Source organism: Spermophilus citellus (assembly GCF_964194105.1).
Source record: "Spermophilus citellus genome assembly, chromosome: 18".
NCBI lineage: Eukaryota > Metazoa > Chordata > Mammalia > Rodentia > Sciuridae > Spermophilus > Spermophilus citellus.
This window is the reverse complement of record NC_138200.1, coordinates 49,825,377-49,839,544: the sequence shown is the minus strand read 5'-3', so window position 1 is coordinate 49,839,544 and position 14,168 is coordinate 49,825,377. Positions and strand designations below refer to the sequence as shown.

The 14,168-nt window shown below is 35.6% G+C and overlaps 1 protein-coding gene across 2 annotated transcripts in view; it reads left to right on the top strand.

Annotated features, from left to right (window-relative positions):
• The window catches only part of CDH11 (cadherin 11), a 152,541-nt gene that overhangs the window by 122,416 nt on the left and 15,957 nt on the right, over positions 1–14,168 (top strand). For both annotated transcript variants that reach the window (XM_081275509.1, XM_081275508.1), the window contains 3 exons: positions 7,478–7,614; positions 8,408–8,541; positions 8,787–8,904. In XM_081275509.1, coding sequence (XP_081131635.1) covers positions 7,478–7,614; positions 8,408–8,541; positions 8,787–8,904 — 389 coding nt within the window. The remainder of the gene's footprint in view (positions 1–7,477; positions 7,615–8,407; positions 8,542–8,786; positions 8,905–14,168) is intronic.

Here is a 14,168-nt window from a genome sequence, read left to right as displayed (position 1 = left end):
AAATCCAGAACATTTCCATCACCCCCTAAATGAACCTCCAGCCCTCAGTAATCACAAATCTATTTGGTATGTTTTACTATTCTGCTCATTTCATATAAATGGAGTAATACAATATGTGGTCTTACATAAACACATTTTTCCTGTTTACTTGATTTGAGGTTCCGTCTTGTTGGAGAATGCATATTTATTTAATTTTCTTTTATTACTAAAAAATATTTTCTTGTAGGACTAAACTGTATTTTAACTATGTCATCTGGATGAACATATGGGTGTTTTTCACCTTTGGCTGTTATAATGTTGCTATGTACATTTTATGTTATAGAGAGAAAAAAAAAGCAAAAGATAAAAGGAAAATTGGAGGATCTCATGGGACTAGAAAGGAGACCAGTAGATTAAAGGAATGCAACCAGGTGGAGGGAGGAGAGGGAATGAGTGGATATTGGGGAATGAAATTGACCAAATTATGTTATGTGCATGTATGAATGGAAATGAAGCCCACTGCTATGTATAATTAAAATGCACAAATAAAAAAGTGAAAAAAAACCTCATGGAATGAGATAAAACATTTGCAAATTATATATCTGATAAGAATATGTGTGTGTGTGTGTGTGTATTTGCATATATGTATATACCTCTTTTTTCTTGGTATATACCTAGAAGTAGAATAGCTGGGTCATAGAGTAAGTCTAATAACTTTCTGAGAAACTGCCAGTTTTCTACAAGGGCTATATCATTTTACATCATAACCGCAGTATATGAGGGTTCTGATTTCCCTGAATTCTCATCAGAAATTATTGCTTGTCTCTTAAGATGACAGCTATCTTAGTGGGTATGAAAAAGATACATCATTAGAGTTTTCTTTTGTTTTTCTCTAACAACTATGGATGTTGAGCATCTCTCTAGGTGCTGATTGGTCATTTTTATATCTCCTTGGGAAAACAAAAATCTGTATTCAAATCCTTTGTTGATTCTGTAATTGGTGATCTGTCTTTTTCTTGCTGAATTCTAGAAGTTCTTTATATATTCTGGGCATAAGATACTTATCGGAAATATGGCTTGCAAATATTTTCTCTCACTCCGTGTTTTCTCTTTTCACTTTCTTTTTTTACTGATGCATGATAATTATACACAGCAGTGCATAATATATGTGCACACAGCATAATTTGGGAAATTTTATTCTACAGTGTTTCTCCTTTCCCTCTACTCCCCTCATCCCCTGATTCTCGTCCTCTACTGGTTTCCATCTGTTTTCATAAGATCCCCTCTGCTTTTTCTCGTTTCTTTTTTTTCTCCATTTCCCACACATAAAAGTAAACATTCAACCCTTGACTTTCTGGGTCTGGCTTATTTTGCTTAACATGATGCTCTCAAGTGCCATTCATTTTCCTGAAAATGCTAGGATTTTGTTCTATCTTTTCACTTTCTTGATAGTCTCCTCTGAGGCACAAAACCTTTTATTTTGATGAAGTCCATTTTTTCTTTGTTTCTGCTATTAGGTGTTATATTTAAGAAATTATTGCCTAATTTAAGATCATGCATTTTTACACTGATATTTTCCTTTAAGAAGTTTTATGGTTTTACCTCTTTCATCTTAGGTCATTGATCTACTTTGAATGAGTTTTTTTATGTTGTGAGGGAGAAAATCAACTTAATTACTTTGTATATGAATATTAATTGTCTCAGCACCATTTGTGCAAAGATTGTTCTCTATTGAATGGCCTTGGACCCTGGCTGAAAATTGACCATAGATGTATTGTTTTATTTCTGGCCTCAAATTTATTCCATTCAGCTATATGTCTGTTGCTATGTGAGTCCCTCATAGTTTTGACTACAATAGCATTTTTAGTGCATTTTGAAATTAAGAAATATGAATCCTTCGACTTTGTTCTCACCACTTGTTTTTGTAAATAAAGTTTTCTGAGAAGTCAATCAAACCATTCATTTATATATTATTGTAGCTGCTTTTATGCTACAAGTGCAGAGTTGGGTAGTTTTGACAGAGACCCTACATCCGGCACAGCCTAAATTATTTACTAGCTAGCTAGCTCTTAATGTGAGCTGTTTGCTGAACCCATTCTAGTTCATCACTGTCTCCTTCCACTAAGGACATTACACATCAAAGGCAGATGTCTAAAATAAATATTTATTAAATTAATAAACTAAACAACACCCAATTTGGCTTATAAATTCAAGTTCATTTTTTTTAGTGTAAAATGTATGGAAATGATGACATCTCCTTCAGACATTTATTCAGCACACCTTCATTAATAGCACACATCAGGGGTGGGAGAGGACATATCTTTTTAAAAAAAAATGCAACTGGCATTTCCTTGTGAAGATGTGTAACTTCGAAAAATGCTCAGCATCATTAATCATCAAGGAAATGCAAATAAAAAATGCAATGAGATTTTATCTCACCCTAAGAGCTATTGTCAAACAAACAAACAAACAACAACAACAACAAAAATAACTAATGCTAACAAGGATGTAGAGAAAGGGGAATTCCTATGCACCCTTGGGAGGAATTTTGATTAGTATACCCTTGATGGAAAACCATAATCTAGGCTCTTAAAAACATTAAAAGTAAAACTACCATGATTCAGTGATTCCACCATTAAATATATCCAAAGGAAAAGAAAGCAGTAGGTGGAAGAGACATCTTCACTAGTGCATTTATTGCAGCAGTATTCACAGTAGCCAGGATGTGGAAGCAGTCTAAATGCCTATCAACAGATGAATGGATAAAGAAAACAGAAAATGTCTGTGTGTGTGTGTGTGTGTGTGTGTGTGTGTGTGTGTGTGTGTGTATAAAGGAATGCAAACATGATATTTGGATGTGCACTTATAATGATCACTTTGGTTAAGGACTATATATATGCATATATCCATACACACATATACACAATGGAATATTGTTCAGTCATACAACAGCATGAAATTTTGTCATATGCATTTGTGACTTCAATGAACCTGCAGGATATTTTGTTAAGGAAAATCAGCAAAGTGAAAGAAGAAAAATTGTAGAATCTAAAAAAGTTCATCTCACAGAAGTTGAGAATAGCATGGTGTTTATCAGAACCTGGGGAGAATAGAAGTGCAGGAAATTTGGGGAGAGGTTGGCCAACAGATACAATGGTCTAGTTGGAAGACAGCCTAGTGCTCTACCACATGGTATGTGACTATAGCTAGCAATAATGTATTGTGGCAAGGGGAGAGCATTTTGAATCTTCTCACCACAAAGAAATGATAAGTGTTTAATGTGTTCAATATGCTAATAACACTGAGTTGACCATGGCACCATTTATACATTTATTAAAACATCATTGCACCAATATATATATATATATAATTGTTATATATACAATATGTAATTTATTATAGGTGAATATTTTTAAATATATATGACACAGTTATAGCAATAAAAAGCAAAAACAGAGAAATCCAAATATGAAAATCACTTTACGCAATGGGGATTTTCCATTTATATCAAGGAAATTGGTGGCAAGGCAGAAGAAATTCCTATGTGTTGGATATTTGAATAAGAAAAAGAGAATTACCATTTGTAGAGGATTTTCTTAGCACCCTGACAATATGTTTCATTAAGTTATTTATGAAATCCTTGCAAACACTCTTTGAGTGTGACTGTTCTAGGAGTCAATCGATGGTGATTTGGGGGCAAAGAAATGATGTGACTTCTTGAAGTTCCATACCAGTGTCGGAAAACAGATTTTCATCCAGATCAACCTTATATTCTCTCTGAGCTTTTGATTTTAGCCTATAGGCCATGGAAGGAGGTATGTCCTCAGAATGTGTGACTTTTTTTTTTTTTTGGTGCAGAAAGATACATTATGTAATATCTAGAGACACTTGTAACACCTTTGAACTACTTTAAAAATGTTCATGGCATGAATTTTGAATTAGTTGTCTTTGACCTAGAATATTGAGGTGCATTAGCAACTTTTTAGAAGATTAATGATGTAAAAGCATGTGGAACAGCTACTCATTTCCTCTGCACTTCACTGACTCCAAGGATCCACATCTGCCATTGGCTATTTGGGTCATGTTTTCCATGGTAGCTGTTTTGTGCCTGTCGGCAATTTCCATGTCTATAATTATCCATCGATGCTCAGTATTGAACTTGAGCCAACCCCCTCCCCACTACTTGAGTTCCTGTTCTTAGAACTGCCAAATTAGGAGTTAAGCTTTTCAATCTATAGGCCTCTTATCCTCACTACCCAATTTCCTGAATCATTCTGTTCATCATTAAGAGAATTTGTGACCTTGGACATGTAGTTATGGCCCTTATCTGCTTGAAAAAAATTTTGCCAATTTTTTTATTAACACCCTAGAGCATTAGACACATTTTTTTTGTTTAGCATTTCATTTTTGTTTCTGGAATATTCTTTCCCCTTAGCTTCCTTGGCACTCACTAGCACATGCCTCAGATAACACCAGACCCTGTATTATTTTTAGTCTCCGATCACTTTTCAGGCCTTTTAGGCAGGTTCAGTATTCATTTATTCATTCATTCATTCATTCATTCATTCATTCATCTATCCATCCATCCATCCATCCATTCATACCAGGGATTGAACTCAGAGGCACTTAACCACTTAGCCATATTCCCAGTCCTTTTTATTTTGTTATTTTTTTAATTATTTTTTTTAATATTTTTTTTTTTTTAGTTTTCTGTGGACACAACATCTTTATTTTATTTTTAGGTGGTGCTGAGGATCGAACCCAGTGCCCTGTGCATGGCAGGCGAGTGCGCTACCACTTAAGCCACGTCCCCAGCCCCTATTTTGTTATTTTGAGACAAGTTCTCACTAAGTTGCTTAGGGCCTCACTAAGTTACTGACACTGGCCTCGAACTTGCAATCCTCCTGCCTCCGCCTTTCTATTGCTGGGATCACAGGCATGCCCCACTGTGCCCAGCAAGGCTCAGTTTTTTGACTTTGACCTTTCCCTATGTCCTCTCACCTGTAGGGTTTTCACTCACATTATGACAGAATTGAGTTGATGCTCCAGATTCTTTGCCTCTAGGCAGATCTTTCTCTCTGGCTCTAATTCTGCATTCGCTACACTGTCTGCTGTGCTTTTTCACCCACTTGCTCTTTCCTTTGCCGATTCACTTATTCATTCAAAATAACTTTTGAGCTCCTACTTGCTGTGACATAGTTGAAAATCAAAAAGAGGTAATTGCACTTCACCCTTCCATGGAGTTGAATCTTTGCTTTCTTAGCATTGCAGAGAAATGCATCTCCTGAGTTGAATGCCAGCCTCTCCTTGATAATTAACTATTTTTTTCTGTGTGGTCCAATATGTTTCTCTCTCAGATACTCAGTCTTGAAACTCTCTAGGACTCTCCCAACCTCCCACAAGTGTCTCAGTATCCTCTGAGTCCTACTGGTACTTTCTCATCACATAGTTTTCCATTCTTTATGACATCTCAATACTTAACTCTCGTTGCCTGTCTGCTTTAAAAACTATATCAGATCCTTAAGTTTTTTTCTGCTCTTCTCTCCACTCTCCCCTTCTCAGATCATCTTCCTAACTTGCCTTATTAATGACCTAAATAACCTGATTTTATTTATTTGTTTCCACGCTCAAACGTCTTTCAAGATTTCTCATTGCCTATAGCATGAAGATCACCTTCCTAAGTCTGAGAGCTTTTATGATATATACTCAGTGGAACAGTTACAGCAATAACATAAACAATAGCAGCTATTGTTGGTTACACTGCTTATTGTATATGAACCTAGATTGCATATTAAATATTATTTCATTTAATATTTACATAATATAAAGGCTAGGCACTATTAACATATCAGTTTAAAAGATAAAAATGCTGAGTTCAAAGATTTTAAGTAACTTTTCTAATATCATTTCAGACAGCTTAGGTGTAGTGGAGCATACATTGTCTATAGGACTTTGCAAAACCAAAGTCCATTCCCTTAACTTCTGTAGAACAATATCTAGACTTATTAATTTTGTCTTCTACTGTGCATGTGAGGTCATGTCAACTAAACAATAAGCTCCCTCATAGCAGGAAACTAGTCTTCTATTATTTTTCAAAATGATGCTACCTGCTGATAGCTCAGTAACTGAGCTCCTATTGATATCTGTGAGATGTGTGACCAGGCAAATTATGTTACATCACTGAGGAAGGGGAATCCTCATTCCATTCTTATGGGAGGCTGTGAAATCGAATGTCATCATGGATGAGCTCATGTTTTGTAAACTAGGAAGTGTTGCCTGATGGGTAATTCTTCCTTCCTGGAAAGAACACGATCTGGGATTGGAAGATTTAAGCTCTAATATTGACTCCCCTAGAACTAGACATAAACCATTTACAAGTCCCATCTTTTGTAAATCTAGGAGAGTAAATGCTCTGATATCATGCACTTTGCTACCTGTAATATAGTTTGATTTTTGACTATCAACGGATGCCTTTCAGTATTCCTATTCTACAAATTTTAGAAAAACACAACTAATAATTCTAAGAGCAGGAAAGTGTCCAGTTGTGAAGTACAGGATGCATCTGACTTAGCATAACCCTTGTTTCCTCTTTTCTACTTTGGAGTTAGTATAGAGTGGGAGGAAGGGGCTTTGGAGTTGAATAGACCCATGGAAACCAACGCTGCCAACTCCAAGTAGCCTGGGCAAGCTATTTTTACCTCACTTCACCTTAATAAATGCTACTCTTCTTCCCCACTGTTCATCTCACCATGCCATAAATATGACCCAATGATATTCTGGAAATTCGTCTGCCTTTTGCTAGAAAAATAGAAAATGTCCTAGTGGAGAGAAGTAGATAAAGCCTTTGGCCCTGCTGTTCAGCACAATCTGCAGTCAATACCATGTGAGCAGAATGCCCTCAGGTAAAGGGCCAAACCCTATTTGCATATTGTACCTCAAAATTCAGAACCAAGCTACTTACCCATCTCCACAACTAAATAAACTAAAGAGATTCACTCAAAACAGAGATAGCAGGTTTCTTTAAATAAGGGTAAAACTGAGTTTTAGGGTTATAAATGAACTTTGATGGTGAATTTAGATAAACTTGAAATGATTTAATATTTCATATGAAAAAATTTGGCAAAGGTTTGATACATTTGTGACTTTCTGAGTAGGTTGGGAATGAAGCAAACTCGCTCCCCAAATGCAATTTCATAAATATTCAGATGGTGGGTGATTGTAGTAAATATGTAGAAATATGCAACACGTTATTATGCTTCTCAATCAAATATGCTAAACAGCACTTTCATTCATTGTACTGAATAAAGAATTCCAATGCGGCAAAATGATTTCTATAAAAGATTCATGTACAAAGTTCAAAAAGTAAATTTGATTAAAAAGAAAACCTAGCTTGAGCAATTCGCGAAAAAGTTGCTTTAAGTATAGCATAGTGAAAATATTCAAATATTAAGCTACTCCGAATGTCTTGGTCTAATTGCCTCATTTGCATTCTGCTTAGGTATTCCATTGATCGTCATACTGACCTCGACAGGTTTTTCACTATTAATCCAGAGGATGGTTTTATTAAAACTACCAAACCTCTGGATAGAGAAGAAACCGCCTGGCTCAACATCTCTGTCTTTGCAGCAGAAATCCGTAAGTATTCTCCTAACAGTTTCGATTTCACTTTACCAAATATTAATCCTCCTGACTCTCTCTATATTTTAGAAAATGAAATCGCTGAGATAGACATTTTTTTTTAGTTGAAGATATTCTTTAAAATGTATTTTCAGTTATCTAGGAAAACACAGACAAATAGAGATGTTCTCTTTTCTTTTTTTTTTGGCAGATTTGGGTACATATTTGCAAGCCCACAGCAATTTAAAAATCATGATCATCATATTAAACTCAATACAACGGCCAACACTTGAGGGGTTTTGTTTACATATAGACCCGTAGTTCTTGAACTTGATCATGCATCAAGCCCTCTTCACTCATAGATTATGGATGACTTATTATAACAAAGATTTCTGAACCCCATCCTTAGAGCCTCTGATTCAGAAGCTCTGGAGTGGGACCCAAGAATGTATATTTTCAACAAAATCTTACCTGCTTTTGATGCTGCTCTGGAGACCCTACATTGATAGCCATCATGGCAGACTATTGTCAGGAAAGACCAGGCTCCATTATAAGACTTTAGAATTAAAGCATTAGAATTAAATTGGAAAGGTGGTTTAGGTCTTATTGCTTGAATATTGGCATTGGTTTCCCATCATCCTCTTTCCATTGATTTTGCACGTTTCAGCTTCTGGATTGGTTTTGTGTCAACAATGCCTTTCTCTGAACTGCCCAAAAGGATGGCTTCAGCTTATTCTTTCCCCACATTAAGCGTGGACCAATATTTCCCCACCTGATATTTGTTGATCATCTACATTCTCTCTCCTTTCAGACAACCGGCATCAGGAAGCCAAAGTTCCAGTGGCCATTAGGGTCCTTGATGTCAATGATAATGCTCCCAAGTTTGCTGCCCCTTATGAAGGGTTCATCTGTGAAAGTGATCAAACCAAGCCACTTTCCAACCAGGTAAGGCCATTTTTCCTCTTCCCTAGCCATCAGCAAATGCCTTTGGAGATAGAGTTCATTTCTGAACGCACCACCTGGAGATACCTCCCACAGCTCAAGGAGTGGACCTAGTGTTCGTAGACCTAGTGTTGCTCTGAAGCTATATTCTATCATTTCAACCCGGCTTTTTAGCCAGCCAGGAGTTTTTGAATAAATAATGTGCCAATGTCATCATGATTTATTTATGGGCCACCTTTCTCTTTCAGCCAATTGTTACAATTAGTGCAGATGACAAGGATGACACAGCCAATGGACCAAGATTTATCTTCAGCCTCCCCCCTGAAATCATTCACAATCCAAATTTCACAGTCAGAGACAACAGAGGTTTGTACTAAGGTTCCTATGCATTTAGAAAAGTAGAAATGGGAAACAAATGACTTTTATATTGGACAGCACAAATATTTTCACTAATCTTAATAATGCTTTCCTGTTGAAGAACAAACAAGAAATAATAGTGCCACCTGTATTTTGACACATGGGCTCATTTGATGCATATGAATAAGTGAGTCTAATTTTATTTTCCATTTTTTTTTTGTATTGGCTTTGATATTCATGAAGCAGTGGGCTAACCAAGTGGGGAAGCTTACAGGGTCAATATGCAAACAATTCTCTTTATCTTTTTTTTTTTTTAAGAGGCTGATAAATCCTTTGGGGAAGCATAGCTTTATGAATATTGATATCAAGGAAAGCATTAAAGGAGATTAGTTCAACTTTGTAAGGCAATATAATCTTTCAAGCACAGGCCTTCCTCTCTGAACACAGTGGTAATGCAGTGTGGCTGGATACCTAAAGGTGACTGCCACATGGTCGCCTGAAGGACACAAAACATCCTGTCTGTAATAAAAAAAAAAAAAAAGACAAAATTTAATACAACTTAGGCTACTAAATTTATTAGTCAAGGAGGTTCTAGACTTTCGGATTATTAGAAATAGACTTTTTATTTTAAGTTTTTAATTTTATGTTTTATTTTTGTATTGGCCCAGAATGACGCAGTCCTTAGACAAGGTTGGTGACAGAGCCAGGAACAAAGAATAAGCTTCTTGACTCAGCCACCCTGTTTTGCTCTGAGCTTTTCTTCTTGGTAAAAACGTTCCATACAAACCCACAAGAAGGCAGGGGTGTGAAAACAGGGAGACACAGGCCAGCTTGGGAACAAAAGACAATCCCATTCTCATCAGCCCTGAGCTAGCCATGTCTAAGGTGACAGGTTGATTGCTTTCCCAGTGACTAAGAACAGGCATCCAGGTACTCAAACCCATAGCATAGGTTGGGATTACCTTCCTCTTTACCGTCATTGCTATCATCAGTGCCATAATTATAGGAGCTGTGTTCTAAGCCTCATGCCACATCCCTTCCTGTGTTCTGCTCACTTCTTTTTCTTAATTCCATAGCCAGGCATTATTATCACCATTCCCAGGTTACACATGAGGAAACCATGTGTAAACCATGATAGTACTTTGTCCCAAATCCATCCACCACATAGAAGACAGCTGAGTTTTAAACCCAGACACTCAGAGGCTGGATGCTATAGCCCTAACCTTACTGGGCTGGTGATTAATGTAAAGAAATGTTCCCGGTGCTACTTGGATTTTGAGAGAATATGATTTGACATACTTTATTATTTCTCGAACTGATTTGATCATTTAATTATAGGCCTTATAAATCAAGCAGATAGCAAATGAGACTGTGAGGCAAAAACGTCCCAGGTGTTATGACAGCGACTCTTCTCTCCAGTGCCTTGCTGACTATATTGCACTTGCTCTTGAGACCCAAGGTGTGAAGGAAGTTATAGGGAGAGACAGGTGCTTTAAAGAATCCTTACAGAACAGGCTGTAATTCATTTTAGAAGTGATTCCCATCATTTCAAAATGGAAATATGACTAGGCGGTCTTTAATTTTGTACTTTAGGTAGGATTTTTTTCTTTTAGGCTTTGGTTAATGTGAAGGTGAACCCTATCAAGAGAGAATTCCAGAGCCCTGAGGTGGAAGGGTGGTTCTCAAGGAGGAGAATACATGCTTTGGGTGGTGCATGCATGTAATATAGGAATTTTCTTTTGCAATGATAAATTTCTCCAAAACAGGGAGACTCTGGCACACAGGGAGCATTTAGTACCTCTGTAGTGATCTGAATTGGACAAGTGGCATAAATCAAGTTTCCGTAAGACTCTCTAAGATACGCAGGCATCTGTCTATGTGTTCATGAGCTCCTGCCTCCACTCAGAATTTTCTATCTTCCCAAATTAGTTCCCATTTGCACCTGAGTTGGCAGATTGCTCTATTGCTACAGCTTCGGCTTATGTCAGTTTTCTGATGAAGAAATATTTAGACCACTATATTTCATAACATATTCAGTTTTATCAGAAGTGAGGGGATTTACTCAGTTGTCCGGAAAACCCTGGTGGGCACACGCACTTGTTATGCCCCCAACTCTTATTATCTGCTTTCTCAAATATTTGCGGTCAAATTTTTATCTGTGTATTGATATAATCCCCAGCTTACAACTGAGGTCTAATTCCTGGCTCTCTGTTCCCAACAATATTTCTGTTTATCAGGGGACACCTCCTGCAACAAGTGGGCTTTTCTAATCTTTACCCAGTTAGTTCACCTGCATCACCTGTCCTGTCTTTTATTTATTGTATTTTTTTTCCTTTTCTATGTGCAATCATGTTAAGTGGCTGTTGACCTCAGTAAACATTATACTAAGGCACTGTTCTCTAAGGAGCTATAGGTATTTTGCTTTGTCACAGTACTCTATGGGTATCATTTATATTTTCAAGATCATATTCCTGTGGATGGGTCAACCAAAGGCACAATCCATCTCCCTCGACCTCTCCTGTAAGAGACTAATCCTATATTGAGCTACCATTTTTACAGGAAATTGCTACATTTTAAGAAAAATTACTTTATTAACTATGGCAAACAGTTAATGAAAAGTCCCATGTTTAGAGCTATTACAGAACCTTAAAGCAAATACAGTCCTATAATTATCATTTAATAGAGTTTCTTGCTACTAGCTCCTAAAAGTAATTACATATTGAAGTAATCCAAAAGGAGTAATCACATTCCACATCCTATTAATAGCCTACTGAGTTACCAAATTTCTCGGCTGAGACTGTTTTCCATAGAAAACATAAGATAATGGTTTTTATCATGCTGAGTAAAAGCATCAAGTTACTTTCTCCTTGACTGTTTACTTCCACTACGCCATGTAAATAATCCCTATTGTGTGTGCCTAAACTCAACATAAGCATTCTGCATATTTAGAAATAGAAGCAGAAAAGCCATCTTGATACACAGAAGCTTTTTCTCCTATTTTATCTTACCCCATTCTACAGTCTGAGCTTCAAAGCCCACTCAATGGACAGCAAAACCATAGAGTGCTGGATGACTCCAACATTTAAGTCCATCTTGGGCTATTAATATCAGGAACAATGCTGTTTGGGCAGATGAAGAGCTAGTTCACTCAGGTTTTGAGATGCATTTCCTTTGAAGATTTCAGGCTTAGGATATTTCAAAAAAAAAAAAAAAAGCAAAACACAAGAAATGTGTAATGGATAAGAAAAGGACAATGGAGAAGAATACAGAAAATAATTCATCTTATCTGTCCAGCTCTTCAGTGGCTTATAAAATTTTTCAGAGGTTTCATTTCACCTGGTTCTTCAAACAGCCCCATAAGGTGGCCATGCTGTATATTTTTAATCTGAATTTCAAATGAGGCATCAGAAGGATCAGTGATTTGCCTGAGGTCATGCTGCCAATAAATAAAAATTTAAGTTTGAGTGTTTGGAGGGGTCTGACTGGTGCACTTAAAATGATGTAAATGAATATAAAGCACATGCTTCCTACTTCATTATTTTTCAGCATCCTTTGTTTATCGAATAATCAAGTGATAACAATCATCAAAGCGGAAATTTCTGCAGTTCAATTCATCAGTATAGGATTCCAGGGAAAGTGTGAACAGAAAAGGGCAAACTCTTTCAATTTCCATATTAATCATAGCTACAATAATTATAGTAAAATATATTTGCAAAGAGATTTATAATTTTCTTCTATCACACAATTAACACATATTGCGGGAAACTTAGAAAGCACAAACAAGCAGAAATAAGATGAAGAAATAATAAAATAAGTTCATAATATATTACTCAGAAATAATCACTGTTATTTTATATACCCTTCAGACTTTCTCTTTCACAGATTTCTTTTATAAGAAATGCAATTATAGAATGCATTTCCATTTTTTTTCCATTAAGTATGTGATATACATTTTTTTCCTACATCAATAGATTAAAGTCAGTGCTTTCAAATTATCTTCCTAACTTCCACTATTATGATGTCAGCTGAGGATTGTAAGTACATGATTTTCATACAGCTTTGCCAGATATCTAATCATTCCTGTAGGATGCATTCTAGAGTCAAATTACTACATCAAATGCTTTTGATAGATAGTGAACAGACTGCATTATCAAAAAAAATATGCCAATTTATAGTACCATTAGAAAATTAGGTTAGGCCCTATTTTCTCATATATGAACAAATTCTACACATTGTGATTATTTTTAATCATTGACAAATTGATGATTTAAATATAATAACACTTTGTCTTCCACTTTTTATCAATAGAAAAGCAGGATTTTAATAAGTATTGGTCATTTCTTGTTTTGCTCTTATTAGCACATTATTCCTATCCCTTGCCCATTTGTTCTTAAATTATATATATATATATATACTTAATTTTTAAGTCTTCATATTTCATTACTATTAATCTTTTAGCTATCTAATCTATTGCATCATTTCTGCAATGCTTCAGTGTTATTTCTAGTCTGACTATACTGTATTCTTAAGTATAGACACTATACTTTTTGTATCAGGTTTTCTCTGCTTGATATTAGCAAGGCTTCTTTTACCCAATCTGTTATCATTTAACTTTTCATCTTTTTTATACATAATTTTAAAAATTTTCATTTCAAAAATTTCATGTAAAATATACAGTGTCCCATTTGTCAATTACTTCCTAAATACCACTAATGAAATAACTGGCCATTTCCAAGTTCTATGTAACACTGTCTTTATGTCTTCAACATTATGTATGATGAGAATTCTCTTTGACTTTCTCATCTTCCCATTCTGTCTATTTACTCTAGTGCTGGGATCATATTTTTCTTTAATGGTTTCATATATATATATATATGTGCTTAAACCTGACAGATGCTTTCTCTACATTATTGCCATTTTATTACTATTTTATAAATTTTGGTTTCTCTGTTCCTCCAGATATAAATTAAAACTACATTTCGGGTGCTTGATTAGTGTGTTTGTGAATTTTATTGCATATGCCCTAAATTTATGGATCAATTTAAGGAGAACTAAAAGTTTAAAATTATTCATTCCATCCAGAAACCTGGTCTGCCTTTTCATAGAATCAATTCTTTTTTTTTTTTTTTATTACCATCAGGAAAACTTTGTTACTGTCTTCATTTTTGTTCTATGCTTTTCATATTCCATTTATAGCTAGTCATATTTTGGGTGCTGTCAAGAAGTGGAATCTTTAGTTATACTTTTTATTCTTTTTCTGGATTTTGAGACTG